We start from the raw sequence: 26,429 nt of genomic DNA, 5'->3' as shown, positions 1-26,429 counted from the left end.
TGTTAATATTTAACTAAATTACCACTGCTATATAACAAATTTTAGAACACAATTAATAAAAACTTAAAATATTATAGTGTAACTTTAATTTTTTAAAATTTTAAGATTTTCTTATTATTTTATCTAAAATTAAAATTTATAACATTAAAAATATATATTATTAGTATAATATATTTTTTTAATTTTATCTATAATTTAAATATATTATTTTATATTAATTTAATTTTGAATTAATCTATTTCTTAAACTATTTTTTAAAAATCTATTAGAAATATTATTATAATTAAAAAAAGTTACATGATTAATAATATAGTCAAAAATAAAAAAATATAATTAATAATATAGTTATAATTGTATCATATACTAATTTAATAATCAATTTCTATCTTTACAATAATTTTTTAAAAATATTTTTAATCATATTATTAATTATATATTTTTTAATTAAAATGATAATTAAAGTGAATTTTAAAAAAATAATTTAGAAGAGAGATTAATTTGAAATTAAATTATTGTAAATTGAATATTCAAATTATCGATAAAATTAAAAGTAAATATAATAATAATATTAAGTATTTTAATTGTTATAAATTTTAATTTTAGATAAAATAGTAAAAAAATTTTGAGTTTTAAAAAAATTAATAATTATATTGTAGTTTAAAGTTTATTAATATAATAAATAATATAATAATAAGGTGATAGATGATGAGATAATTTTATTAAATAATATATAAAATTTGAAATTTAATTAGTAATTAAATTAATGTAAAGTATAATTATAAAAATTTGAAAAGTAATGGTTTTTTTTTATTAACTCCTTGAAAAATATAAAAATGTGTAAAAGTGAAAAACCAAAAAGCCCTACACTCCAAAAACACACACTGCAATTTTGCTCCCTCCTATTCTGTCCTTCTTTCCTCCCCTTTTCTTCTTTTATTTTTATTTTTTTAAATTTTTTGTTCTCCTTCTTCCTCTTCTTCAACTTCTTCCCATTTCACATAGATCAATTCAAAGCACAAATCACTCTGTATCAGCTCTCTCTTTCGCTTTCTATCTTCACTACCAATCAATCTGTTGAAGCTTCTATTCTTTCTACACACGCTTACAGGCGTAATTCTTATATATTCTAACTTCTCGAGGGGGCTGTGGGGTTAGTAAAGATGAGCGGTGGTGGGGTTAGGGTTTCAATCCCGAGCAACGTGAGGAAGATGATCCAGAACATAAAGGAGATCACGGGCAATCACAGTGAAGAGGAGATTTATGCAATGCTCAAGGATTGCTCTATGGATCCCAATGAAACCGCTCAGAAGCTTCTTTTTCAAGGCAACTTCTTTTATTAATTTATGTTTGTTGTATTGTTATTAGCTTATGGTTTCCGATTTTTGGTTTCGTTTAAGTTTATGATTTTTGGAGTGCATGCTTTCTATTTTGATGATTTCTTTGTGATCCATGTTTTTGGACTTGTGGATTTGATTTATTTTGGATTTTGTATTTTGAATTTGCTCGATAGGAAGTGTGGATTGAATTGGGTTTTCTTTTATTTAGTTATTTTCTGTGATGGGTCTTTTCTGCGCTTTTCTTCTTTTCTATAATTGATCCTAACTTGCGGGCCAGGCGGGGGTTATGTTAGATTTTACAAATGCTCCTTCTGTTTGTCAAGCTTTTCCATCTCTGAAGTGAAAGCTTTCTCCTTTACATTTCGCTTTTTATTTATTTTGGTAATTTTGATTTGTGGAAATCGCTTCTGAAGATTTTCAAGAGTTAAGAGAGATAACTTATAAGCTAAGAGCTCAGCTCAAGAAATTGGGGTGCTTCTCCTGTTGATTTCACTATAATGCCTGCTGTTCAGAGGAACAACCTTCATAAATTTATATTTTTAAAGTTCATATGAGTTGCTTATGGGCTCTGTGTTTGAATGCTCATAAGCCGAGGTAGTATATACTACATAGAAAAAGAGTGAATGATTTTGTTTCTATGTTATATTTTCTTTTTATTTTCCATAATCCAATTATAACCGGCCTGTATGTGGTTTCGCAGATCCATTTCATGAAGTCAAAAAGAAACGTGACAGGAGAAAAGAGGCAAGATATACTTTTTCCTGCTGTTACTTTGTTGGAAGGTTAAATTGCATTCATTTATCCCCGGTTTCTTTATCTGCAAAAAATGATTATATTATTGACCATCCCTTCGCACTTGAGCTTGTTTTCTATACTGTTATTATTATGATAGTTATTCCTCCAAGTGAGTGTGCTGTTAGTTTGACTATATGTGATTGTAACTTTGCCTTGGCATTATAATCTCTATGAAGTGTTCATTCAATTTGGCTTCATTGTGCAGTGCATGAATTATAGAGAGTGTCATTGTGAACTTTGTATTGCTTAAATTATATGTTTAAAAGTTGTGCAGTGTCTACAATGAGATGGACGGCTACAAGGTTAATTCTACTGGTTCACAATAGATGATATTGGCGGCAAAGAGGAATAAGTACATTTCTAAGGTGCTATGTATTAATCATAAAGTAATAAAGATGAACATATACAGATTTAAGTGGCCTAGGTTTGATCTTTAGAATGAGGTGGAGGCAAGAGACACTACTTATTTTCATTTAATCAAGTAATTCCTTATTATTTCCGTTGGGTGGTCACATGCAAGTGCATGTATAATGCGAAGCATACTTGCTATTTTTGCATTTTGGATCAAGCATGGATTCTTATATCATTATTTATTACTTAATTTTAAAATGTTGCAGAATGTGAACAATAGAGAGTCTGGAGAGGCTCGTTGGAAACCTGGAACACAGGGGAGGGGTAGTAGGGGTGGGCGGCCAAACTTTTCAGCTCGTTACACATCACATGGTAAAGACACCTTGTTGAGAATTTTTTTTTTTTAAAGACCTTGTTGAGAATTAGAATTGTAATACATGATTATTCTGCTGCATTTACCCTTGTTCATTTGTTGGCTTTATCCATTCCAACTTCCAAGTTCCAACTCATTTATTTACTAGTTAGTTGGTGAATGCCACTTACTGAGGTTCATTTTTTTTTTTTGCCAAACCCCTGATCCTCCAACCAATTTGGAACTTTGGTTCATGCTGTGTGGAATATACCATCTCAGTTATAATGTTTGATAATAAAAATTTTGTTGTATATCTAAGATCTATTCTAATTGTAAAGCTGATTTTTGACTGTGAGGTTGGTCTAGATGCTGGTGGTGGCAGGAATACTGGCCCTGCAAGGGACAATGGAACCAACCAAGCTGCAGAGAAGGGAGATGGCAATTCTTTGCCAGCCCCTCAAGAGAAAAGTAAGGAAACAAGTCTATCAACAAGGTGACTATGAATTATGAATCCATACTTCTTCTATATTTGGCTCTATTATGGTATACAGGATAATTATTACTTAGCTTACAGCTCTGCTGCTGTTGTGGCCAATGGTGCCATTGGTGAACCTTCTGGAAGCAACAGTGAAATGCATGCTTCTGACATACCTTCAGGAAGTGGCAGAAGTCAACATGAAGTGACTTCAACAGCTACTGCTGGTAGTAAGTTTGGAAGTTCAGTGTCCCCCATTAATGCTGATAAAAACCTCATCATTGCATCTGGAACTGGGGATGCACATAGTGAGCCCATTCCAAGCTCTAGTAACTCCTTGGTACCTGCGACTCCACCATCGTCGTCAGCAGTCTGTTTCTCATCATCAGATCCTGTTCTTGTTCCATCTAATGATTCAAGGCTTTCTGGTACAGTGGGCACCATTAAACGTGAAGTAGGAAACCATAGAGCTGTTGTTGAATCAAATACAGTTATTCCTGCTGAGAAATCAGGTAAGGACTTGTCCTAACTCTATTCCAGGTTTACTGGTTTTCTTTATCTTCTGTTGTAACTCATAACTTGACATTGGGCTGCAGCCTCTGAGATTGCTACTCCTTCCCTGCAAGGGAAGATTCCAAGTAAATCCCAGGTTGGGAAGGGTCAGCTCAGTGAGTCTTTGCAATCCTCATCTGCATCAAATCATGGTGGCTCTTCTGGCAGTCGGCCTTCCTCTAACTACAGTAGTAGGTCACAGCAAGTGGTTGGCCTGCAAAAAGGTATGACCTTCCATATTGTCGCTGTCGTTGAATTTATGGCCTTGTTATTTGTAGCTGCTACTCAGAAAAACACTAATTCGAATATGTTGATTAAAGGCAACTAACAATGTAACTTTAAGGTAGATCATACATAATTGAACCATGAGAACTCACAATAGCCAAAAAGCTGTTTCAAAATTCAAATTACTTCTTACAACAAATAAAAGGTTATTTTTTTCAAAAAGTAGTTTCAACCCTATTACTTGTGGAGTTGATGTACTAGAACAACATATTAAATTCTACATCTAACATCAAGCATTTTCAGATTCATATGAAGCATGAGACGTTGTTTGATTTGAAGATGTTATCCCTTATGCATGCTGTGTTTCAGCTTGTTTGAAGTTTTGCTGTGGAGAATATGCAATTTTAGTAGTTGTTTTAAATTTTATATTTTCTGAAAACTAGATAGACCTTCACCAAATTGAGTTTAATATTTTCTGTTCTATTCGTCATTCCCTGCTTATTTCCATTTCTCTGCTTATTGCTCATTTGGGCGTGTACAAATGCGTACCCATTGATATGCATTTCTTTCAGACGTAAAGGTTTAGTTGCACTGAAGTTTGGTAAGAGTTTTCACTTTTCAATAGGCTTGCATGTTGGGAGTTGGAATGTGAGGTTGCAAATTGCTTTGTGTTTTATCCTAAGTTGTAATTGAGCAAGGTACTGTCTGTGGTTCAAGGGATTTGATACATAACTTAGGTTCCATTTGCTTTGTGGACAATAATTTGTCTATATGAAAAGATAAGTTATTTTCTGTTGTTTGGTTGCAATAATGGAGATCTGTTGGAAATTATTTTTTGGCTTGTGGATTACATGATAAATTGTTTTCTTTGAATAAAAAATGGCTTAGTTTTCTCTATTGAGCACTGTACAGATAATGTTTTCTGGGCTGATGTCTGCTGTAAAACAAATTGCCTTAGATACATGTGATGCATCTTACCTTGGGGGAAGGGAACAGAACTTTGTTCCCAATATTCAATGCTTGTTGGATATTGTATGATGACTTGCTTGTGTCTAAATAATTGATCATCCCGCTGTCTTCAACAGTTGGTTCTACTAAGGAGTGGAAACCAAAGCCAGCAATCTCTAATGTGCCTCTTGGCTCTGGAACTGGTTCATCAGATGCTCCTAATATTCCAGTTGAACCCAGTGTCCAGTCACAGGCTCTATCAAATGTCCTCAGTTCCGAAGAGGCTACCTCTAAACTGCAGAAGAAGCTGGAGGAGCTGCATCTTCCACAGCGACAGCATGTTATTATTCCAAACCATATTCATGTCCCTGAATCTGAAAGAACGAAATTTAGTTTTGGAAGTTTTGATGCGAGTTTTGGATTAATGGCAAGCTATGTTAGTGGTCCAGAGAGTGATAAGAGTTCTACACCTTTGTCCGAAACTTCTCAAGGCATTGAAGAAGCTGTGGAGGAACAGGCTGTGAGGTATGTGATATGAACGCGTTTAGTTGGATTTATATATTGTTGAATATCATAGTCTGCTGACTCATCACCGTTATCCTTTTTATTTTCATATCCATATCAAATATAAGGCATAATGTATATATCCCTAACCTTCTTTTTAATCCCAACAAAAATAGAGGACAATTAGTGGAAGTGAATATATATAGATGGAGAGAGAGAGGGCGAGATGTTAATAACCTTGCAGGTAACAAATAGTATAAATAATAAACATACTGACGTCTTTAAGTGCGCTTTATTTTTTATTGTTTGCTTGGCATTTAGTGATGCTTTTAGCAATCCTATGTGTCAATAGATTGTTTGCAGGGCTAAATTTTCTGTATGAGTATCAGAGTATGTTGCATGCTATTTGAGCTGTAACATTTTCCTGGATGCAGCAATCAAGATGCATTATTGACTGCTGAGGAGGAAGCTGATCATCCAGAGTCACCTTCACATGCACCTGAAAATTTACCTGGTGATAATGATGTCTCTTCCAGTGCAGTACCCGAGTGTAATGAGTCCAAGCCAGAGACTGCACTGCTTTCTGGGGTTCAGCCATACTCAGTGGTACACACTTCTCCAAGCTACAATTTTGGTTTTGCACCTCCAATGCTGAGTAGTCAGACTGCACCATTTGAAAACTGTGAATCTCAAGAACGCGATGTTTCTCGTCTTCCTAGCTTTGTAGTGAGTCTTTCCTATCAAAACTATGTTCCCTGTATTATCTACCACTATTTTTTTTTCTTATTAACAGTATTTAATTAATATGTGGTAACTGGTAAGCCATATATAACACTTTGCTTATCATGCATAACTATTATGCTAGGATAATTTATTGTGAGATCCTAAGCATTTATGTTATAATAACATGATCACTGTTATGTACATTAGTTTTTGGGGTAACATATTGAAAAATTTAATTAATATGTTTTTGGTTTTAGAACTTGTTTTTATTTGATGGTTTCTCTTTATAGGTTCAACAACCATTTGATCCTACAAGTTATTATGCCCAATTTTATCGTGCGGGTGCTGATAGTGATGGTCGTGTTTCTCCCTTCCCTTCAGCTGCAGTTGCTGGTAAATATAATGGGAATGTTGCAGTGTTGCCTCCACATAGTTCTCAGTCTCCCCAAGAGGTTTTGATTGATAAGCTTTCTCTTTTGTTACTCAATTTATAAAAAATGCGAGATATTTCTGTTGATGAATTTCTTCATGCGAGAATTCTTTTTCATGCAACTTCAGCAATTGGTGGCAAATGTAGGTCTATCATGACATGAATAAGAGTGTTCTTACATGATAATACACCTTTAGTAGCTATTCTGGTCTTTCAATGTCTATCTTTTACATTTGGCGAGTTTATCTTGTGGTATGATGATCTTAAACGTCATGCTTTTACTTCATTAATATGCATTTCAACGATTGAATGACAGTAATTGTCCCTTGTTGGAACTTGGAACTGTTTCCATATTTGAATAGTCTTTATCAAGTACAAAATGTTTTAACCTTCGCATTATATCCAAATTCTAGTGATTTGTTGCTGTCATATAATACTATTTTTCCAAAAGACCTTAAAAAGGATACTAGAAGTATTCAAAGCCAATGACTCATCTGGTTACTTGGTGCTCTCCTAGTTCTATTTAATGCTGTATGTTGCATTATTGCTAGCAAGTTGGGCACAGACTTCCGACTTTGTTAGCATTTTAATTTTCTTTGTAAGAGGAAATTGCAAAACAAAATCATTGCCATTGGGCTAGTACTAGTTCATTGATTAGTGTATAATGTTTGCCTCATAGTGTACAAGTTTCTGATGTACCTAAAATGGGAACCCCTGACATGGTAAAAATTTACGTTTTTGTCATCATTTTTCCAAATTGACTCATGTTTTCTGACTTTTTAAATTCTTTAACTTTAGTCTTTTGGTTAAAATATTATGTGTTGGTCAGAAAGAAAATTAAGCAGCTTGGCTCCCAAAAACTTTAACTAAAGTGTATATATGAATTTAGGTAGTAGATTGATTTAAAAGATAGGGACTAAAGTCGGTTATGTTTCATAGAAGGACTAAAGTGTAAGGAATTTAAAAAGTTAAGGACCATATTATTTAATTTGAGAAAAGCAAGGACCAGGCGTCAATATTGCCTAAACTCTGGGACTTTTCTTTCCCTTCAAAAATTTCCTGTGATGAATTACAGCAAAACTTACTTGAGAATATCCACGAACAACGAGAAGCATTTGGAGGCACTACTCATCCATGTGTCCGTATGATCATGATAAGCAGAATGAAAGAGCATGTCCAGAGCATTGAGAGTAATTTTAGGGCCTTTCTGCAAGCATCACTTCCGCCATTCTTAGAAACTAGCTGTGATCTGTACAGCATTAGTCTACACAATTGTGGTGTTTCCTTATAAAGATTAATGCCAACTCAAACACATAAGTAGCTAAATTTCTGCAAATCTGATGTTATGTTGTACTCATGCTATGTTTGTTAGTTTTGGTGTTGGTATAATCTTTTTGTTAGTCCAAAGGATGATGGAGTTCATGAGTTCCTAGTAATTTTCCTGGATAATGCATTTATTGTGAAAAAAATATGGATTACTAATGTTCTGGACATTTCATTATGCCAAGACAAGTTTTATTTTTCAAAATATTTCAACCTTTTTTAGGAGGGTCGGGGGGGGGGGGGGGGGGAGGTATAGTCATGCTTTATATTGTCTATACATGTTTCCAAATTATAATTCCTAATACATGTGTACTTTTGCAGGGTGGGAATTCACTAGTTCTGTCAACAGCAGGTCCAACTCCACAGGTGACTCAAGCTGGTCTCATGCAAAGTTCCATTGCTGTGACTCAACAACCACTCCCTGTCTTCCGTCCACCAACAGGGTTGCACATACCCCATTATCCCCCAAACTTGATCCCTTATGGTCATTACTTTTCCCCATTCTATGTTCCTTCTCCAGGCCTTCACCAATTTTTAAGTAATGGTGCATTTCCCCAACAACCTCAAGCTGGAAGCTTATATCCTGCTCCACCAGCTGCAGCTGCCATGGGGATCAAATATTCACTTCCACAATACAAACCAGGATCTAATACAGGGAATTCAACTCATATTGGAATGGCAAGTGGCTATGGGTCATATGGCTCCTCTCAAACTGGTTATAGTCCCAGTTCTGCGGCAACAGGAGGAAACTCTACTACAAATGAAGATCTGGGTGCACCTCAGTTCAAAGAAAGTAATGTTTACATCACTGGGCAGCAGGTAGTATTCTAATGGTTCTGTGTGCATTTATCAGATTTTATTGGTCTTTTATGGGAAAATGCCTTGGCAAGATGGTCGTATTTGGAGTTGAATCCTATTTAAAACTGGAATGTCAAGGCTAATAAGTAAGAAAAAGGATTTTCTTATATTTTTTTCTTAAAATTTAATTAATTTTATTGCCCACTATTTACATTGTCTTTATAGATTTTCTCTCCCCCCCAAAAAAAAGATATTACTGTGTCCTTGATGTATTCACTCAACTTATGGGTTTATTTTGGTGAATAACAAAATAGATGTATAACTTTTTGAGGTGGTTGATAAATTGGGAGAGAGTGCTGCGCATATTAAACTTTAGTTCATTTTATGTGGGCATTTATAAATGATTGAGTTGCTTTACACATCAAAATGACTAGTTTATATTCACCCTTTCATCTTCATTTGCTCCCAATGTGAGATTTTATTCCCAACACTCCCCTCTCAAGTGCAGCCACATGGTTAATGCTTGATAATTAATTTGTTGATTCGTATTAACCCAATATGGACCTAAATTACACAACCTTATGGGCAGCTGAAACCTACAATCTGAACTGGGCTCATATACCATGTTAAATTTGGAGAGTGCTGATATTAAACATTATGTCATTTTATATGGGATTATATAAATGATCAAGTTGCTTTACGCATCACAATGACTAGCGAATTTGATATTGCAATCCAACCACTTAAATTCACCCTTCACCCTCATTTATTCCCAATGTGAGATTTTCATTCCCAAGAGTAGTAATATGAGTAGGATGGTGGCAGTAGAGGTTGTTGTGGTGTCTAGGGGTGTACACAGGCATTGGATGTTCGAACGGAATAGATAATAGCGTAGTGAACCAACCTATTTTTTCTGTTTTGGTAATTCAGTAAGAACTGAACTAGAATTGTACCAGGTCAAATCCGTACTCCACCAAAAACCAATTATATATGTGTGTTTTGTTTTTCTTTATTATATAGTTTCAATATAATTATGTATTTTTATATGCAATTAAGAATGTAATATATCTATATTATAATTAAAATGTGATATATCTATATTGTAATTATTATATTTTATATATTGTATTGAGAACTAGTTACAAACTAATATTATATTTCATTTATCAATGTTTCCTTAATAACTTTAGTTATAAATACATTAAATCACTTGAGCATTCTTAATTATAAGTGTATATTTTATAATATGTTTAATCCTTTGTTATTTATGTGCCTTGCAATTAAAGATTATATAATTAAGAAGTCTCTAGAGTCTAGACTGTATATTACACAATATGCTTATACTACTTTTCCATACTTGTTTATATATGTACTTGTAATTAAAGATTATACAATTAAGATTTAAGAAACAGTTTAAAGGTGTATTATATGATATAATATGTATTACTAACCAACTTTATAGCATAAATTACTAATTCAGTTCTGACTTTTCATGAAAACAATGCATAAAATTGTTTCAAGAACTGAAATCTGAATTGGAGGTGGACCGAAATTGAAGAACCAAGCAGAATCGGAGCCATATTGAAATTTGGTTTGGTTTCGGTTCCTAAGTAGACCCTGAACTAGAATTTGTAACTGGAACTGCACACCCCCTATGGTCATGTTAATTGTGAAATTGAATGTCATTAGTGGCCTGATATCGGCAGTATTGTGGGAAATAGTGAGAGCTGACTAAGACGATGGTGCCATTCGGAGCTCCAGGCAGCTAACAAAGCAATTGCCTTTCAATCTCAATTTGCCTCCAGCTGATGAGCTGGAGCCCGCCTCAACTGCTACCCAATGACTGCTTTGTAATTGGAATTGTGGTTACAATTTTTCTTTCCTACTGTTTGCAGTAGCATTGCTGATGGAGCGGAGGCAAATGTGATTTTGATGATGTAGCAACTGTGGCTGCTACAGCAGTTGCTTTTTTATGATTGTTATAGTAAAGTGATTTTGGTGATTAATTTCCTGTCATATGGCATTTATGGTATATGACATGGAATGCTATGAATAAGCTTTTCTCAATCAATAAAATGTTTCTGTATGACTGCTGTAGAGGTTTTGATGATTTTTAATCTTTTCTTTGTAACTACTTCAGTACCTACTTATTTGTTCAGCTCAGTTAGTCACAGATGACATGTTTAATGTATCTATCGGTGCGTGGTTAGTGCTGGTCATGGGAATACTTGGTGTGTGCTGGATTGTTGATTCCATAATGATTAGCTCATAAAATCTCTACTCTATTCTTTCACTGCTACAAATTGACATTTGTTGTTGATGACGTTTTATTTTTCAGAGTGAGGGTTCAGCTGTGTGGATTGCTGCTCCTGGCCGAGATATATCTAGCTTGCCAGCAAGTTCCTTCTACAGCCTTCCTCCTCAAGGTCAGCATGTGACTTTTACCCCAGCACAGGCTGGTCATGGCACCTTTGCCAGTATCTATCAACCTGCACAAGCAGTAACGGCAGCAGCTGTTCACCCACTTCTTCAGCAATCTCAGGCCATGGCTGGAGCCGTTGATATGGTGGGACCTGCAGCCAGTGTATACCAGCAGCCTCAGCATCAACAGATCAACTGGCCTAGTAATTACTGAAAGATGGATATGATTATATCCTTTTGTACACCAAAAAACAAGTCCAATCTTTGGATAAATTTTGGGACTTGAACGAGTTTGGATAGAGGGAACAGAAAGAAGATACAAAATTGGCTGGACTGAGAGAGCAAATCTAAAATAGGAGTTTGAAGAAAAATTGGCCGTGGGTATCTTCTACTTGGTTTCTGTTGAGGGCATAAGAAGTGCATTCTTCTGTAACAGATATTGACCATTTTAAGTTAGTCTAGGTAGGTATGTGCAGTTCTCTCTTTCATGTTCCTGCCATGTGGTGCTGCATTTTGTTCATTTGGTAGTCTATTTGTCTCCTTCTTCTTTTGAAAAAATATTTAAACTTAGGATTTCTATTGTTGAGTGGTGAGAATCTTTCCAATTCTTTTTTGAGGTTTTCTAGGGTTCTGGAAGGAAGGTAAGCTATAGGTTGGTGGCGAATTTTTGCAAATCCGTTTATTGTCTTTCCGCTACCTGTAAAGTGAATTTTGATAGCAAGAAAAGGGATGTACCTAACTGTTGTAATTGGTATAAGCAAAAGTGAACAATTCCATTGTTTAGCCTGACTGATATTGTCATAAATGCTTGGTAAATAATGTGATTCTGGGGAAAGTTCACTGGGAATATTGTGTTCTCTTTGTTGAAAAATTTTATGTTATTGGAAGTTTATATAAACTCTTCCTTGATCCCAATCAAGATTGGAGTTAATAATTTCTAGTTGATGCTTGGAGGAAATGGCCTGTGCCCATGTTTCAGGTGTTCGATTCTGTAATTAAGTTGCAAATTCACTGAAAGGTGGCTGACGCACCTGCGAGCTTGGAGCTTGCTCGAGAGTGAATCTAGAATCTCCTGTTCTCTGCTCATGGGTTCTAATGAATGGAGGTTAGTACTTAGTAGCAAGGCTTATCTATGTTCTGGTTGTTTGTAGCACATATTTTTGCAGATCACCTAACGAATGTTAAAGTACAAAAGCCGTTGCTTGCCTCGGTCTCTGCTTGGTAATCCTGCATTCATGTTATCTTTTACTAGAATTTCCTTTAATCTTAAACTCTGATGATCGAAGCAAGTGACGGTTAAAAGGGGGTTCAAGTAGTACTACTCTTGTCGATAACTTTCAGAACAAAATGTTTCATTAGACATGCTTGATGAGTTAGCTCGAAGTACTTAAACTTGCACTTTTGCGGCGTGGTGAACAGCCCACGCCAGCGAGCCCTGCAACCCCAAACAGCCTGCGGTTCTCCTGTCTAGAGGACTATCTGCAATGGTGGGAAGGTTGAGTGTTACGATATTGCAATACCTGCAGTGAATATCTTGGTGTACCCAATCTTATGTAGTAGTCAAGCTGGAGGTTTTCAGGATACCATGGGACTAAGTGGTTTGACCAGAGAAAATACTCACCCCAGGGTAGAAATTCATCATCGTTCTGTCGAATGGTGAAGAAGGTTTTGGCGAAGTATAAAACCGTAGCTAAGAACTATGCAAAGAAGATTTTTCAGTTAAAATCAATTCCTTGAGCAGGGACTTGAGAAAAAGAAGTGGAATTTAAAAGCATGTAAACGTTCGTTGGCATAGATGGGAAGCACAAGGTCTCAGGTTCATACAACACAGAGCCAAGCAATCACTGAAAGCCAAGGGATTGACGAGTTAGTGTTTTTTTGGTCAAAGATAAGATCGTATTAAAAGCCATTATACTGGCAGAGGAAGTTACAAACACATGCAGATAGAAGAGCTTGCATCTGGAAACATCATAAAAAACAAACTTCTTAAAAGAGCGTGAGCTCCAAGATTGCCTTGCCTCCTAACAAAAGAGAAAGACAGTATAAGTGATATTATCATAAATATTCATCAATTTTCAACAAAAATATATATTAATTATTATGATACAAGTAATATTATCGTCATCAATTTTTAATAAAATATATGATATATTTTATTGAAATATAAAATTTAATAATATATTATAAATTATATATTATATTCTACGGTCACGGATTCAACTCTATAGTAACGGATTCAACTCTACACTCACGATTAAATTATTAGTAAGAGTTTGAGAACCCTACCTATTCTGAAAGTATATTCTTTTTAAAATTATTTTATTTTATTTTTTATATATAAATATATAATTTTTTTAATGTATTATGTTTAAAAATTTTAAAAAAATAAAAAAATTTTAACCATCGTGAATGTAATTAAATTAGTGAATCTACATTTATTTTTAGATTATGTTATTACTCCTTCTTAATGTATTTATATAATTTTTGTATTTTTTGAACTTTAAAACATTAAATAATACTACACTATATATACATTATATTAGTCTATAATTGAATATTTATATATTTTTATTTCATTATATATTTTTTTAAATACTCACTTTCCTTTAAAAAACGCTTTATTTTTTACTATGAAATTATTATTATCATTATTTTCATATGTTTATATACTTAAACTTATTATTATCTCATATTTATTATTATGTAATTAATTTTTAAATTAAAGTTTTTTATAATTTATATATAAATCAATATAATATTGATTAAATTTATATATATAATTAAATTGATTATACATTTATATTAGTATTTTTTTTTGTATTTATGTTATATATTGTAATTATTTTATCTCATATAATAATTTAATATATAATATATTAAGTAAATGATAATATATTAATAATTTAATAGTTAATAATTGATATTTTTTAAATTTAGCTGCATTTGTGTTATTTGATGGAGTTATTTGTTTTAGAAAGAATTATTATTTAATCTTTCAAGTTAGTAAAACTCCCTAGTTAATTTTTTTATTTAAAAAAATGTTAAAATATCTTTAAAATATTAAAAAATTTATTAATTAATTTTTTCATTAATTTTAATCATTAAATATTTAAATGTTGAAAAAAGTCTAAAATTAAAGAATTAATTATATTAGTTTTTATAAATTAAAAGATGAATTAATAAATTTTATTTATAATATAAAAATTAAATAGTAAAATACTTTAGACATAATATTTTTTATTAGTAAATATTTTAATATTTAAAGTATATTTTAATAAATTTTTTAAATTAATAGATTAATTAATAAATTTAAGAAATTAAATAATTATTTTAAAAAAAAATTATTTATAATATTAATAATTAATAACTCATGTGAATAAACATGTATTGAAAATAATTTAATTTAATTTTTAAATCAAGCTAGAATTTGAGGTCCAACTTTATATTACCAAGATCAAACTTCTAATTTTAAATTTTTTAATAAATTTATTTTCGAGTTTAAATAAAATTTTAATTGTTTAAATTAAATTTAAATTTAATAAAATTTAATTGAATCAAACTTAATATAATATTAGAGTTTAAATTTAAAGTTAAATCTGTATAAAATTTTATAAATTAAATTTTTTTTTTTAAAATAGAAATTAGAGGAGTCGAACCTTAGAACTTTTCAGACTAAATGATGTACTTTTTACTGTGTTAAGTTTTGGACTGCTCATAAATTAAATTTAAACTTACTAAATTCCGCTCGGTTGAATTATTTTGATCATGCCTCGAAAGTGCAATATAAAGATTTTTTTATTAAAAAATTATAAAATCTTCATTTTCCTTTTTCATTTATTATTATTATTAGTCGTCTTTACAAAAGGTTTTCAGACAAAGAACCTCAAATCATGAAAAAAGATACGAAGATACAGAAAAAACTCACGGAAAGAGGAGATATAGACAATGAGAGAGGAAGAAGCTGATGATGATGCATCAACAGTGTCCAGTGGAAGAGACGAAGAACAAGAGGCATGGAACCTCAGGAACCAAACCCTAATCCTCCAACTTTCAGAAAGCCTTATCAACGGTGATCTCCAAACCCAAATTCAAGCTGCCAAAGATATCAGAAAGCTCGTCAGAAAATCTTCCGCTAAGACTCGCTCCAAATTCGCCGCCGCAGGTGTCATTCAGCCTCTCGTTTTCATGCTTCTCTCTTCTAACTTCGACGCCCGTCAGGCCTCTCTTCTCGCTCTCCTCAATCTCGCCGTCAGAAATCAACGGTGACCTCCCTCCCTCCCCCCCCCTCCCCCCACTTTTTGTTTCCTTTAGGCGTATGCTTATATATTTAGCTTTTCACTGTGATATGGGTACTTGTCAGATTTTTGTTTTATGCTCTTTTTTTGAATTATTTTTTTTATTATGGAGTTTATTGTAACTGACCAAAGGAACTTTAATGATTACTGTTGATCGATTGATATGGCGGTTAAAGCATGTTGGGGATTGATTTATGTTCTCTAAAGGGAACTAGAAGAAGAAATGAGCAACTAGCAATTTGAAGAATCAAGGTTTATTTTATCCTGGATAATTTGTTTTTTTGATTTGGTTGTTTATGTAGAAGAGGATGGTGGATGATTTTTGTTGATTTTCTTTCATTACTGGGTTGCAAGAAGAAAAAAATTATTTTACTTATAATTTTTCAATACTCGTGCTTTTTGTTTGTCAGGAAGGCTATGGTGTTGGGGACTTTGTGGTTGTTGCTAATGCTATAATAAATTATTATCTGATGTATATTAACAGGTTTCTAGATCTATCTAGATGTTTTTCTATTTCCAATAACATGAAATGTTGTTTCTGCTAAATTGACAAGTTAGTTTTCATTGCTTTACATCTGGCCAAATGTATTTGTTTAAATTTTTTTTTAATCACTGATAAGCAGTCAAGTAATGGTGACTTGTGTATATTGACATAGTTATTTGAAATTTTCTTGTGTTGTCCTTTCTTTCTTTCTCCCGTTCATATTATGCTGATAGTACTCTCAATGTATGTGCCAATTTATCTGATAAAATCCTTTGTTTATTTAATTGCTTATCAGAAACAAGGTCCAGATAGTAACTGCTGGTGCCATTCCCCCACTTGTGCAACTGCTTAAGTTCCAGAATGGTAGTTTAAGGGAATTAGCAGCTGCTGCAATTTTAACACTATCAGCTGCTGAACCTAACAAGCCAATCATTGCAGCTTCAGGAGCTGCACCTCTTCTGGTTCAGATTCTAAACTCTGGCAGCGTTCAAGGGAAAGTTGATGCTGTGACAGCTCTACACAACCTCTTATCCTGCACTGAGAATTCTCATCCGATTGCGGATGCTAAAGCAGTTTCCCCTCTGATTAAACTCCTTAAAGATTGCAAGAAATATTCAAAGTTTGCTGAGAAAGCAACTGCTCTACTTGAACTTGTTTCCAACTCTGAAGAAGGGCAAATTGCAATCTCAGATACAGATGGTGGGATTTTAACTCTAGTGGAGATAGTTGAAGATGGATCACTTGTTAGCATGGAACACGCCGTTGGAGCTTTACTCTCTTTGTGCCAGAGCAACCGAGACAAATACAGAGAACTCATTCTTAACGAAGGGGCAATTCCAGGGCTTCTGCGACTAACTGTAGAAGGAACCTCTGAAGCTCAAGAAAAAGCTCGAATGCTCCTAGACTTGCTTAGAGATACCCCAGAGAAAAAGAAATTAGCCTCCTCAGTATTGGAGAGAATTGTTTATGACATTGCTGCACAAGTTGATGGCTCTGATAAAGCAGCTGAAACTGCCAAGAGACTGCTACAGGACATGGTTCAAAGAAGTATGCAGCTCAGCCTTGACCGGATCCAGCGTAGCGCCACATCTTTTACACCACCCGAGATTTCATCCACATGACAGGTACTGTTTGACTTGAAGAGAAAGTTTATGAGTAACCCGGGTTAGAGTTTTAATCTGAATCCTTGTTTTGTTTGGCCAGTTAAAACTCTTGTACCCATTTCTGAGTCATTCTCAACCAAGATGAATGAACAAACTAATATACTGAGTGGATTTTACTAGAGTTGTGACCACATCGGTGTGTTGTACATTCCTCATGATCATGTATATATATGAAAAATGAAGACTTTTTAACTTGGAAAATTAGAAAATTACAATTAGTTAAGTATTTGTTTTTCTCTTCTACCTTGCCCTCAGTGTAGTGATCATTATATGCCTGACAAACAAAACATTAATTATTTTAAAATACAACAATTGATTGTTGTTTTTACTTAAAATTTTGAGTACTAAATAGTTTATTTAAATAAATTATTAAAAAATAAAAAATTATATATAAAAAAATAAGAATTTTATTTAGTGTTTATATTATAGAATATATTAATTAAACTATAAAATGATTCGGAGTATTGACACAATTCTAAGGCAACTATAATGGGTATAATTTCTGAAAATAAGCATTTCTTTCACACTTGAAAACTATAGTCTATACCCATTGATCTAACACATTATTATATTCATCAAGTGATAAATACGAATTTGTTATTGATAGCCCAATAATTTTCTAATTTTTTTTCTTATCAAATATAAAAGGTTCACTAAAAATTATAAACAGATCACAGTGAGAGCAAACCATTATTCCTGCTTAGGCAATTCCAAACCTAAGTATCAAGGACCACCACCTCCACAAAGAAGCTCACTATCAGACTCAAATTAAAGCCACCTCAAGTCGCAATCTTAGACGGAGATATTGAGCTGGAAAATTTGGAGAAAATAGATCCTTGAATACTAAAGTAAGGATAGAAACCAGCCACCAGAAACCAACATGCAAGGAAAAAAGTATAGGAGCGGAGGAGATGGACTCTTCACAAACCCACTTGCACCTTCGGACGGTTTATCTCTAATCATAGTCCTATAAGACATCTCTAACAATTAAGAAAATTGCACGCCCACTAATTCCAAGGCCCATCAAAATTGTGATCCGAACTCTCCTTGTCAAAATAGTGTTCGAGGGTAAAAAGAAAAAAAACCCACAAATTAAAGCTTCATATCTTTGAGCTAAGATTTCTCCTTGAAACCCGAACAAGCACTTAGTATGCACAGAAAAAAATAATAATAATAACATAAAGAGAAAGACAATAAAATAAAATAAAATGCATGTCTGTACACATGTATTTAAATATTTGTACGTACATTTCAACTTTAATTATAACCTAAAAACACCTAAATTTTTAAAAAATATTACTTTTAAATACTTAAAATTAAAAAAAATATTTTAAACATTTAAATTTTAAAAATAATTTTAAAACAATGGATTTGAAAAGTTACTTTTGAAAATAACTTTACAATCATGAATTTTGTAAAATTATATTTAAAAATAATATATATTTTTTAAATTTAGTAGGACGTACAAGTGTTTAAGTGTGCATTAAAAAAAATCACTATCCCATAAAGGTCATGACTACTTAGAAACATCCACAATACGAAAGAACAAAAAGTATATATAACTCTCTTGGAAAATGAATACCCACGGATCAAGTGAGAAAGACTGGATTTTTTTTTTTTTTGGATTTTTTAAATGTTTAGTGTTAAAAAGAATTTTAGCTTTTTAAATTTAAACTAAACTTATTTGGGAAATAGGGGTGACGTATTTTATAAAGTGCGGAAAAAAATATATTTTATTTATTTTAATTAATATATTATTTCGCGTTAAATTTATACGATATTATTGAATAATTACGTATAAAATTGAATAATTTTTAATTAATTAATTAATTAATTAATATGAATAATTAAAATTAAAAGAATTTAAGCCTCAAATATTTTAATATTATTTATAGTATAATTTTTATAATAATAAATATTTTAATATTATTTGTAAGATATTAATGTAGTAATAATGTAATTAAAAATAGTATTTATTGATGTATAATTATTATATTTAATATATTTTATTATTTTTAATATAATAAAGGAAACTACCTTAAAAAATTTTAAATTATGAAATGACGCTATTTAGCGGTTAAATGGGTAATAAATCACAGATATTATTTCTTTTTAAACTAAAATCACTTATTCTATTAATAAAATTCTATCAAACAAAAGGAGATATTATTCTAAATAGAGAGACGATTATATCTAATAGATTCTCTAGTCAAAGTACGAGTAACTAGAGTGGTATGACGATGAATTCATTTAACAGAAATATCAGTTTTAGAATCTAATAAAGATTTACCATCATTCAAAATCAAACCTAGTTCACAAATATTTAAATATGAAAACTGAAGAGATTGAACCACTTGCAAACAGTTCATAAGAATGGAGCCATTAAAAGGTAAAAATTCCGTCGCAAAGAGCAAACAGTGATGAAAAGGTAAAACTTTTGTTTCCATAAAAAAATAAAATATTCTACTTATAACTATTAATCAAATTCTTCAATACATTAACTGTCCAAAAATTGTTGAGTCCTCGACAGTTCCAACACAGGACGACCATTGCTTTCGGCTATCCCGACTTTTAACGGGATGAGCCACTTGAGTGTTACCTGTCAAATTAATATTTGCAGGGTACCTGTCAAATTAACATTTGCAGGGTGTGGTTAGAGGCAAGGTGTGGTTAGAGACATTCTGTTGAGAGAAAGGAAAATCTATAGTAACATCATCCCCTCTAAAGATGTCATAATTCTGCCAAAGAAGTCTATATATTCTGAAAATTGATTGGATTGTATATGAGAAACATCTCCACCATACAAAAATCATAAGTGACGATCAAAATATCTCTGAAATTTTTAATAGGGAAAACAACATTTTCTTTTTAATCGATAGTGAATTGACGCAGATCGTTTTTCATAACAAAAGAAAAGTATAAGTTAGGTTTAATAAAAAGAAAAAAGTGAGAGTATCGAGTCACAGAAGAACCACATAGAAAACTTGTATTATTAACTTAATTTTTTTGTTTTAGCAAAATTTCATATAAAAAAATTAATTAAATCACGGGTATTATTTAATTATAATATTGCTATATTAATATGTTAAAAAAATAAAATATATTATGATAAATAATTAAAAAATTTTTTTATCATTGATAAACCTGAATATATTACTGAGTTGTTTTTATAAAATATATTATTTTGCCTGGTACAATATTACTACATTGTTTATAATCTATAAATAGATATGAATATTTAAAGTTAGTATTTTAATATTATTTATAATATAATTTTTTATAATAATAAATATTTTAATATTATTTTTTAATATATTAATATAATAATATCATAATTAAAAATAATATCACTTTACCATGTAGTTATTATATTTAATATATTTATTATATTTAATATATAAATGTACTATAAAAGTTGTTAATAAATAAAATTGTATTCAAAAAAATTTAGATTTACGCAATGATATTGTTCTATGATTAAATATGTATCAAATCACTAATACTATTTAATTATAATATTATTATATTAATATGTTAAAAATAATAAAATATATTATAAAAAATAATTAAAAAAATTTATCACTATTATATCACTGAATATTTTTTACAAAATATATTACAGTGAATTAGACTTATACGATATTATTGAGTTATTTATAATTTATAAATAAATAAATTAATATAAATATTTAAAATGAAAAAAACATCAAAGACCGAAACATTTTAATATTATTTATAATATAATTTTTTATAATAATAAATATTTTAATATTATTTTTAACATATTAGTGTAATAACACAGTAATAAAGAATAATATTAATTGTATATTTATTAATACATAAAAATTATATTTAATAAATTTTATTATTTTTAATATATAAAAATACTATAAAGTTAATAATAAAAGAAATTGTATTAGAAAATATTCAAAATAGTATTATTAATTTAATATATTAAAAATAATAAAATTTATTAAATTTATTATTATAAAAATTATATTATAAATAGTACTATTAAATTACCATTTCAAAAAAAATACTATTAAATTAATATAATATAAATATATTATTATAATATAATAATAATTAAAAAATAAAAAATAAAATAATTAATTTTTTTTTTAATCAGCCTCCGCAGTAGGCTGAATGAATAAAGCAAGCACTTTGCTGGCTTTGTTTATCAGACATGTTAAGTGTGCGCTGTAGTTATAGCAGACGGTTAAATCTTTATTTAATAAATAATTTTGAATTAAATTTAAAAAATAAATAATTTGTTTTTAACACCAAAACTTGCCTGCGGGACGAAGAAAGGCCGCCAAGTAGTAGGGAAAGGTCTAAATCTAGAGACAGTAGCCAAAAGTCACTAAGAGATTTCCTCTCTGAACAAATTGAAGAAAGAAGAGAGGATTTCTTTTTAAGCCTCAGTTTCTTTTTTAACAATAGTCTATATGTGAAAAATATTTTTTATAAAAAATATTTATTTTGATAAGTAATATTTGTTAAAAAATAATTTACTTTTTAGTATTTAATTGTAATTAAAAATAAAAAAAACTAATAAATTTATATAAATTAATAAAATTTTTAAATTTCAAAATATAATGCTTTTAGATTTGTATAACAATATTATAATAATAATTAAAAAAAATTATTTTTTAAGTATATGTAATAGTTTAAATATTTTATTTTATTAATTTTACTTTTTATCCAATATAAAAATAAATAAATTGTGGCATTATACTATTATGGTAATGGAGGTGAGGTAGATGTAGGGGATTAATTTATTATTACAATTTAGAGGTATAAAATAATAATTTTTAATTATTAATTTAGATTATATATTTTTATAATTATATGATTTTATCTTTTAAAAATTAAAATAATATTTTTTTTAAAATTATTTTTTAATAAAATATTTTTCATTAATTAATTTTTTTTTAGCTTTTAAACATTGAAAAGTACTTTTTTTTTATATATATAAATCAAACAGATGCTGAAAGTTATTAACTTCTTTTAATTTATATTTTTAAATTAATTTCTAAAATTTTGAAGACTTTTTCCTTTCCTATTAAATTCATTTTTCTGCCTAAGTTCAATTTTTAATTAATTACAATTTTTTTTCTTTTTAACTTTGGCTAATTAAATATATTTAATTGAAATATAATTAGTTTTAAAGATATATTAAATTGATAAATTTTTCTAAAAAAGTAAGTAATCTAAAAATAACCTGTTCATTTATTTCTACGATTTTATTTTATTTTAATTAAAGTAAAATAAGAAAATAAAAGAAAAAAGAAATAGAAAATGAATTGTGATTATTCTTATTTTGATAAAAGAGGAGATGAATTTATTTTTCTTTCCAGGAAAGAAAAATAAAAAGGGTACCCAAGAAAATTTTAAATATTTATTTGTTTTTTGTGTTTTCAATTTTATTTATAAATATAATATATAGAAGTTAATTATTTTCTTTTTCTTTTTCTTTTCAATAATAAACATCTTTAGATCCAATCCTAATTACATTTTTGCCACTGTGTCGGTGTTCCAGACTCCCATGTAAACGAATATCCACGTGGCAAGATCTCATGCAAATAAGCGCACTAAACCTACGGCTCACGTTATCAGAGGTCCTCTTTGGTTATTTTATTTTATTTTTTTTATTCCTTTACAAATTTTTGACGAGTGAGACACAACAGTTCATTCTCCACTTTACACATCTCAGTGTGCAGCTTAATCCTTCTCCCTTAGCTCGAAACACAGAACTAACTCAGAATCAGAGACACAAAGAAAAGAGGGATATGAATCTGCTCACTGGTTTTCCTTGATCTTCATATATGTGTAAGTGAAATATTCTGTACTACATTTTATTGCCAATTGGGTCTTGCATTCTTGGTTTGTGATTTTGATTCTTTTCAAGATCCATATATCCACTTCATCGCTAGATCTCTCATTTCTTGGTTGCTTTCTGCATTTTGGTCATCTGGGTTCTGTTCCATTTCTTACATTCGTGGGTAGATTTTCGTTTTAATTGAGAATCTTGGCTGAAGAGGGAGGGAGGGAAAAATGGTGGGTCGGGCCACTTTTGCAAGAACAGGAAGTTTTAGGCCAGAAAATCTTGGCCAAAATGCATTGGCCATGATTGGGAATCTCTGCTTTACAATATTTGTGCTAGGAGTCCTCATTTTCACCATTATTGCTGCTACATATGAGCCTGAAGACCCGCTTTTTCATCCATCAACTAAGATCAACACATTCCTCACATCAACCTCAAATGCCACATTTAAATCTGATAACACTGTGGTGAAAACCGGGGAGGATTTCATGGCCTCAAACCAGACTGCATTTGCCACTTTTATCAACATTACGGATGTAGAAAACCCTAAGGATGGTGGTGGTGGTGGTGGTGATGGTAACCCTGAATTAACTGCAGAGAATTGTGTTGGTCCTGTAGACTGCAAAGATCCGGAAGTGTTTCATTTGATGATGAGAAAGGCAATAGAGCAGTTTAAAGATATTCATTTTTATAGGTTTGGGAAACCCGTTCCTGCCAATAATGATAGTAGTTGTGACATGGCTTGGCGATTTAGGCCTAAAGAAGGTAAGACTGCTGCATTTTACAAGGATTACAGGCGGTTTGTGATAGCTAGGTCTGAGAATTGTACACTTAGTGTTGTGGGGATTGGAGATTACCATACGGGTGTAAATGCTAGGAAGAGGAAGAAGAATCAGAAACCAGGGTTTGAAAAGACGCCTGCGCAGCAACAACAGGGAGTGTTGTTGCCTGTTGTTGGGGAAACCGTGAATGATTCACTCCCCGTGGTTGAGTCAGAGAAGGCATTTAGTCATGGTAAGTATTTGATTTACAATGGGGGTGGTGATAGATGCAAGAGTATGAATCACTACTTGTGGAGTTTCTTGTGTGCGTTAGGTGAAGCGCAGTATCTAAATCGAACTTTGATTATGGATTTGACCATTTGTTTGAATTCAATGTATAGTTCTTCAAATCAGGATGAGGAAGGGAAAGATTTCAGGTTTTATTTTGATTTTGAGCATTTGAAGGAGGCAGCATCAGTGTTGGACCAGGCTCAGTTTTGGGATGATTGGGGTAAATGGCATAAAAAGAATAAGTTGAGTCTTTACCTTGTGGAGGATTTTAGGGTCACACCTATGAAGCTTACAGAGGTTAAAGATACCTTGATCATGAGGAAGTTTGGATCAGTTGAGCCAGATAATTACTGGTACAGAGTGTGCGAAGGAGAGACGGAGTCTGTTGTTCAACGGCCATGGCATTTGATATGGAAGTCAAGAAGGTTAATGGATATTGTTTCAGCAATTGCCTCAAGATTGAATTGGGATTATGATGCAGTTCACATTGAGAGAGGGGATAAAGCAATGAACAAGGAGCTCTGGCCTAATCTTGCAGCAGATACTTCTCCTAATGCTCTGCTTTCAACCTTGGGCGACAAGCTTGAAGATGGGAGGAACGTCTACATTGCAACAAATGAACCCGACACTTCCTTCTTTGATCCTTTGAAGGACAAGTACACGACCCATTTTCTTGACGAGTACAAGGATCTTTGGGATGAGAACAGCGAGTGGTACTCCGAGACGACCAAACTTAACAAAGGTGTTCCGGTGGAATTTGATGGTTATATGAGGGTGTCTGTCGACACAGAAGTGTTCTTGAGAGGGAAAAAGCAGATTGAGACATTCAATGATCTCACTAACGATTGCAAAGATGGCATAAACACCTGCAACACAGCTGCCAGCTAATTCTGATACAGGAGATTCAAAACTTTCATATTGCCGCATTGGAATGTAAGCACGTGTACTTGTCCCTTTTTTCAGCTTCAAGGAACCATTAGCATTATTTGTTAGTTTTGATAGAAGTGTCGTGAATTTTGTACTTGTAGAACAATATCAACTAGTATCATCACTGTTTCATTACCTCGAGTTCTTGATTTGTTCCGTTCTGCTTAAGCAATGATGCTGTATTCTCAAACATGGTGAGACTGTTTATATACTTGATCTGTTTTAAATAAGAACATTGTTCAGAAAGCGATTGTTTGCTTGATAATTTGAGTTAAAGAAAAGGAATATGAAGAGGTGGATATTGTTGCTATTGAGATTTTATGTAATATTGCTTTGATCTATTATTTTTGAGTGATTTTTACGGTGTAAATGAATTAAACGCTATCTGAATTTTGAAAAGGTTTGAAAATGTCAAACTTGATTCGTTAAAATTTTTTTGCTCGAATTTTAAGAAGTTCAAGTTTGATTCGTTTAGCAAACGAGATTAGACCAGTCGAAATTTTATCGAATTTAGTCTCGAATAATTTAAAAATAGTTTAATTTATTTATATGTATAATGATTTTTAATTTAAAATTAAAATAATTTTAGTTAAATAAGTATATTTACAAATCAACTCTTAAATTTATAAAAACTAACTTTTTAAATCTTAATAATTTAAATATATGCAAGTAAAAGTGTAATTAAACTATATAAAGCTGAATTTTAGAAAATTTAGATTTGTCTCATATGCGGGGTTTAAGTTTATTTCTTTTATGATACTAATCTCAACTTACTCAACAAAACTTTTCACAGAGTCTTTTTGCGAGCTTATTCGCGAGTCTGCTCATAAAATTATAAATGAGCCAAATTCATGAGACTTAACGAGCCGAATACTATAAAATTCAAGTTTGACTTTTTACTAAACGAATTTAAAAATTAAACTTGAACTTAACTCGTTTAGAAATCGAATCAAACTCGATCGAGTTTTTATCAAATTAAATTTCGAATAGCTCACCAACGATTTAATTCATTTACCTCCATAATAATTTCTATGCTTCTCCACTCTCGTGAAGGTTGATTTTTCCAACCTAGTAGCTGACGGTGGGGCTATCATTAAATTTTTGTCAATACATATTTATATTATTTATGTATTTCATTATGTAACATCACAACTCCGGTTAATTAGTTGAAACAATTGATTTAATAATTAAAATCTTAAAATGTTGACAACTCATGAATGATACAATCTAGTAGGACTTTCTTGAAAAAGCAAGTTAAATTAAGAGAATTAAAAGAGATTAAGAGTAGGGATTATCATATTAATTAATTTTTTTTCATTGACCATCAATTAAATTTGTATTTATCTTCATAATAAATAAAAATAATTATGAAGTCAAGATTTGTCCATGGAAACAGAAGAGATATTAATGGTGATAAAATTATCTAGAAGACCACATACTATAATTG

General features: G+C 31.2%; 3 protein-coding genes across 8 annotated transcripts; all 3 read left to right on the top strand.

The window, feature by feature from the left end:
* Nucleotides 1–868: 868 nt before the first annotated feature.
* Nucleotides 869–12,081, top strand: LOC110629751 (GBF-interacting protein 1-like). Of its 6 annotated transcripts, none has more exons than XM_021776856.2 (11): nt 869–1,323; nt 2,038–2,081; nt 2,750–2,855; nt 3,202–3,303; nt 3,403–3,822; nt 3,907–4,086; nt 5,173–5,560; nt 5,974–6,265; nt 6,553–6,714; nt 8,337–8,834; nt 11,152–12,081. In XM_021776856.2, the coding sequence occupies exons 1-11, from the start codon at nt 1,161–1,163 to the stop codon at nt 11,446–11,448; spliced, it is 2,652 nt and encodes an 883-aa protein (XP_021632548.1). In that variant the 5' UTR covers nt 869–1,160; the 3' UTR covers nt 11,449–12,081. The 6 variants fall into 6 exon arrangements, with proteins under 6 accessions (XP_021632548.1, XP_021632547.1, XP_043805197.1 ...); XM_021776855.2 differs by having other exon boundaries at nt 3,202–3,328; nt 3,410–3,822; XM_043949262.1 differs by having other exon boundaries at nt 3,192–3,303; nt 3,410–3,822.
* A 2,974-nt stretch (nt 12,082–15,055) lies between these two features.
* On the top strand, nt 15,056–17,410 carry LOC110629167 (U-box domain-containing protein 2-like). The gene is made up of 2 exons (XM_043949263.1): nt 15,056–15,496; nt 16,309–17,410. Exons 1-2 carry the CDS (start codon nt 15,180–15,182, stop codon nt 17,132–17,134), a joined length of 1,143 nt encoding a protein of 380 aa, XP_043805198.1. The 5' UTR covers nt 15,056–15,179; the 3' UTR covers nt 17,135–17,410.
* Nucleotides 17,411–22,845: 5,435 nt separating this feature from the next.
* LOC110630224 lies at nt 22,846–25,228 on the top strand. Its single transcript, XM_021777601.2, has one exon. It carries the CDS (start codon nt 23,234–23,236, stop codon nt 24,941–24,943), a length of 1,710 nt encoding a protein of 569 aa, XP_021633293.1. The 5' UTR covers nt 22,846–23,233; the 3' UTR covers nt 24,944–25,228.
* The last annotated feature ends 1,201 nt before the right edge of the window (nt 25,229–26,429 follow it).

This window comes from Manihot esculenta, chromosome 13 (genome assembly GCF_001659605.2).
Source record: "Manihot esculenta cultivar AM560-2 chromosome 13, M.esculenta_v8, whole genome shotgun sequence".
In the NCBI taxonomy this organism is placed as follows: Eukaryota; Viridiplantae; Streptophyta; class Magnoliopsida; order Malpighiales; family Euphorbiaceae; genus Manihot; species Manihot esculenta.
Note: the sequence above shows the minus strand (reverse complement) of the source record. Positions and strands in the feature narration are given on the sequence as shown.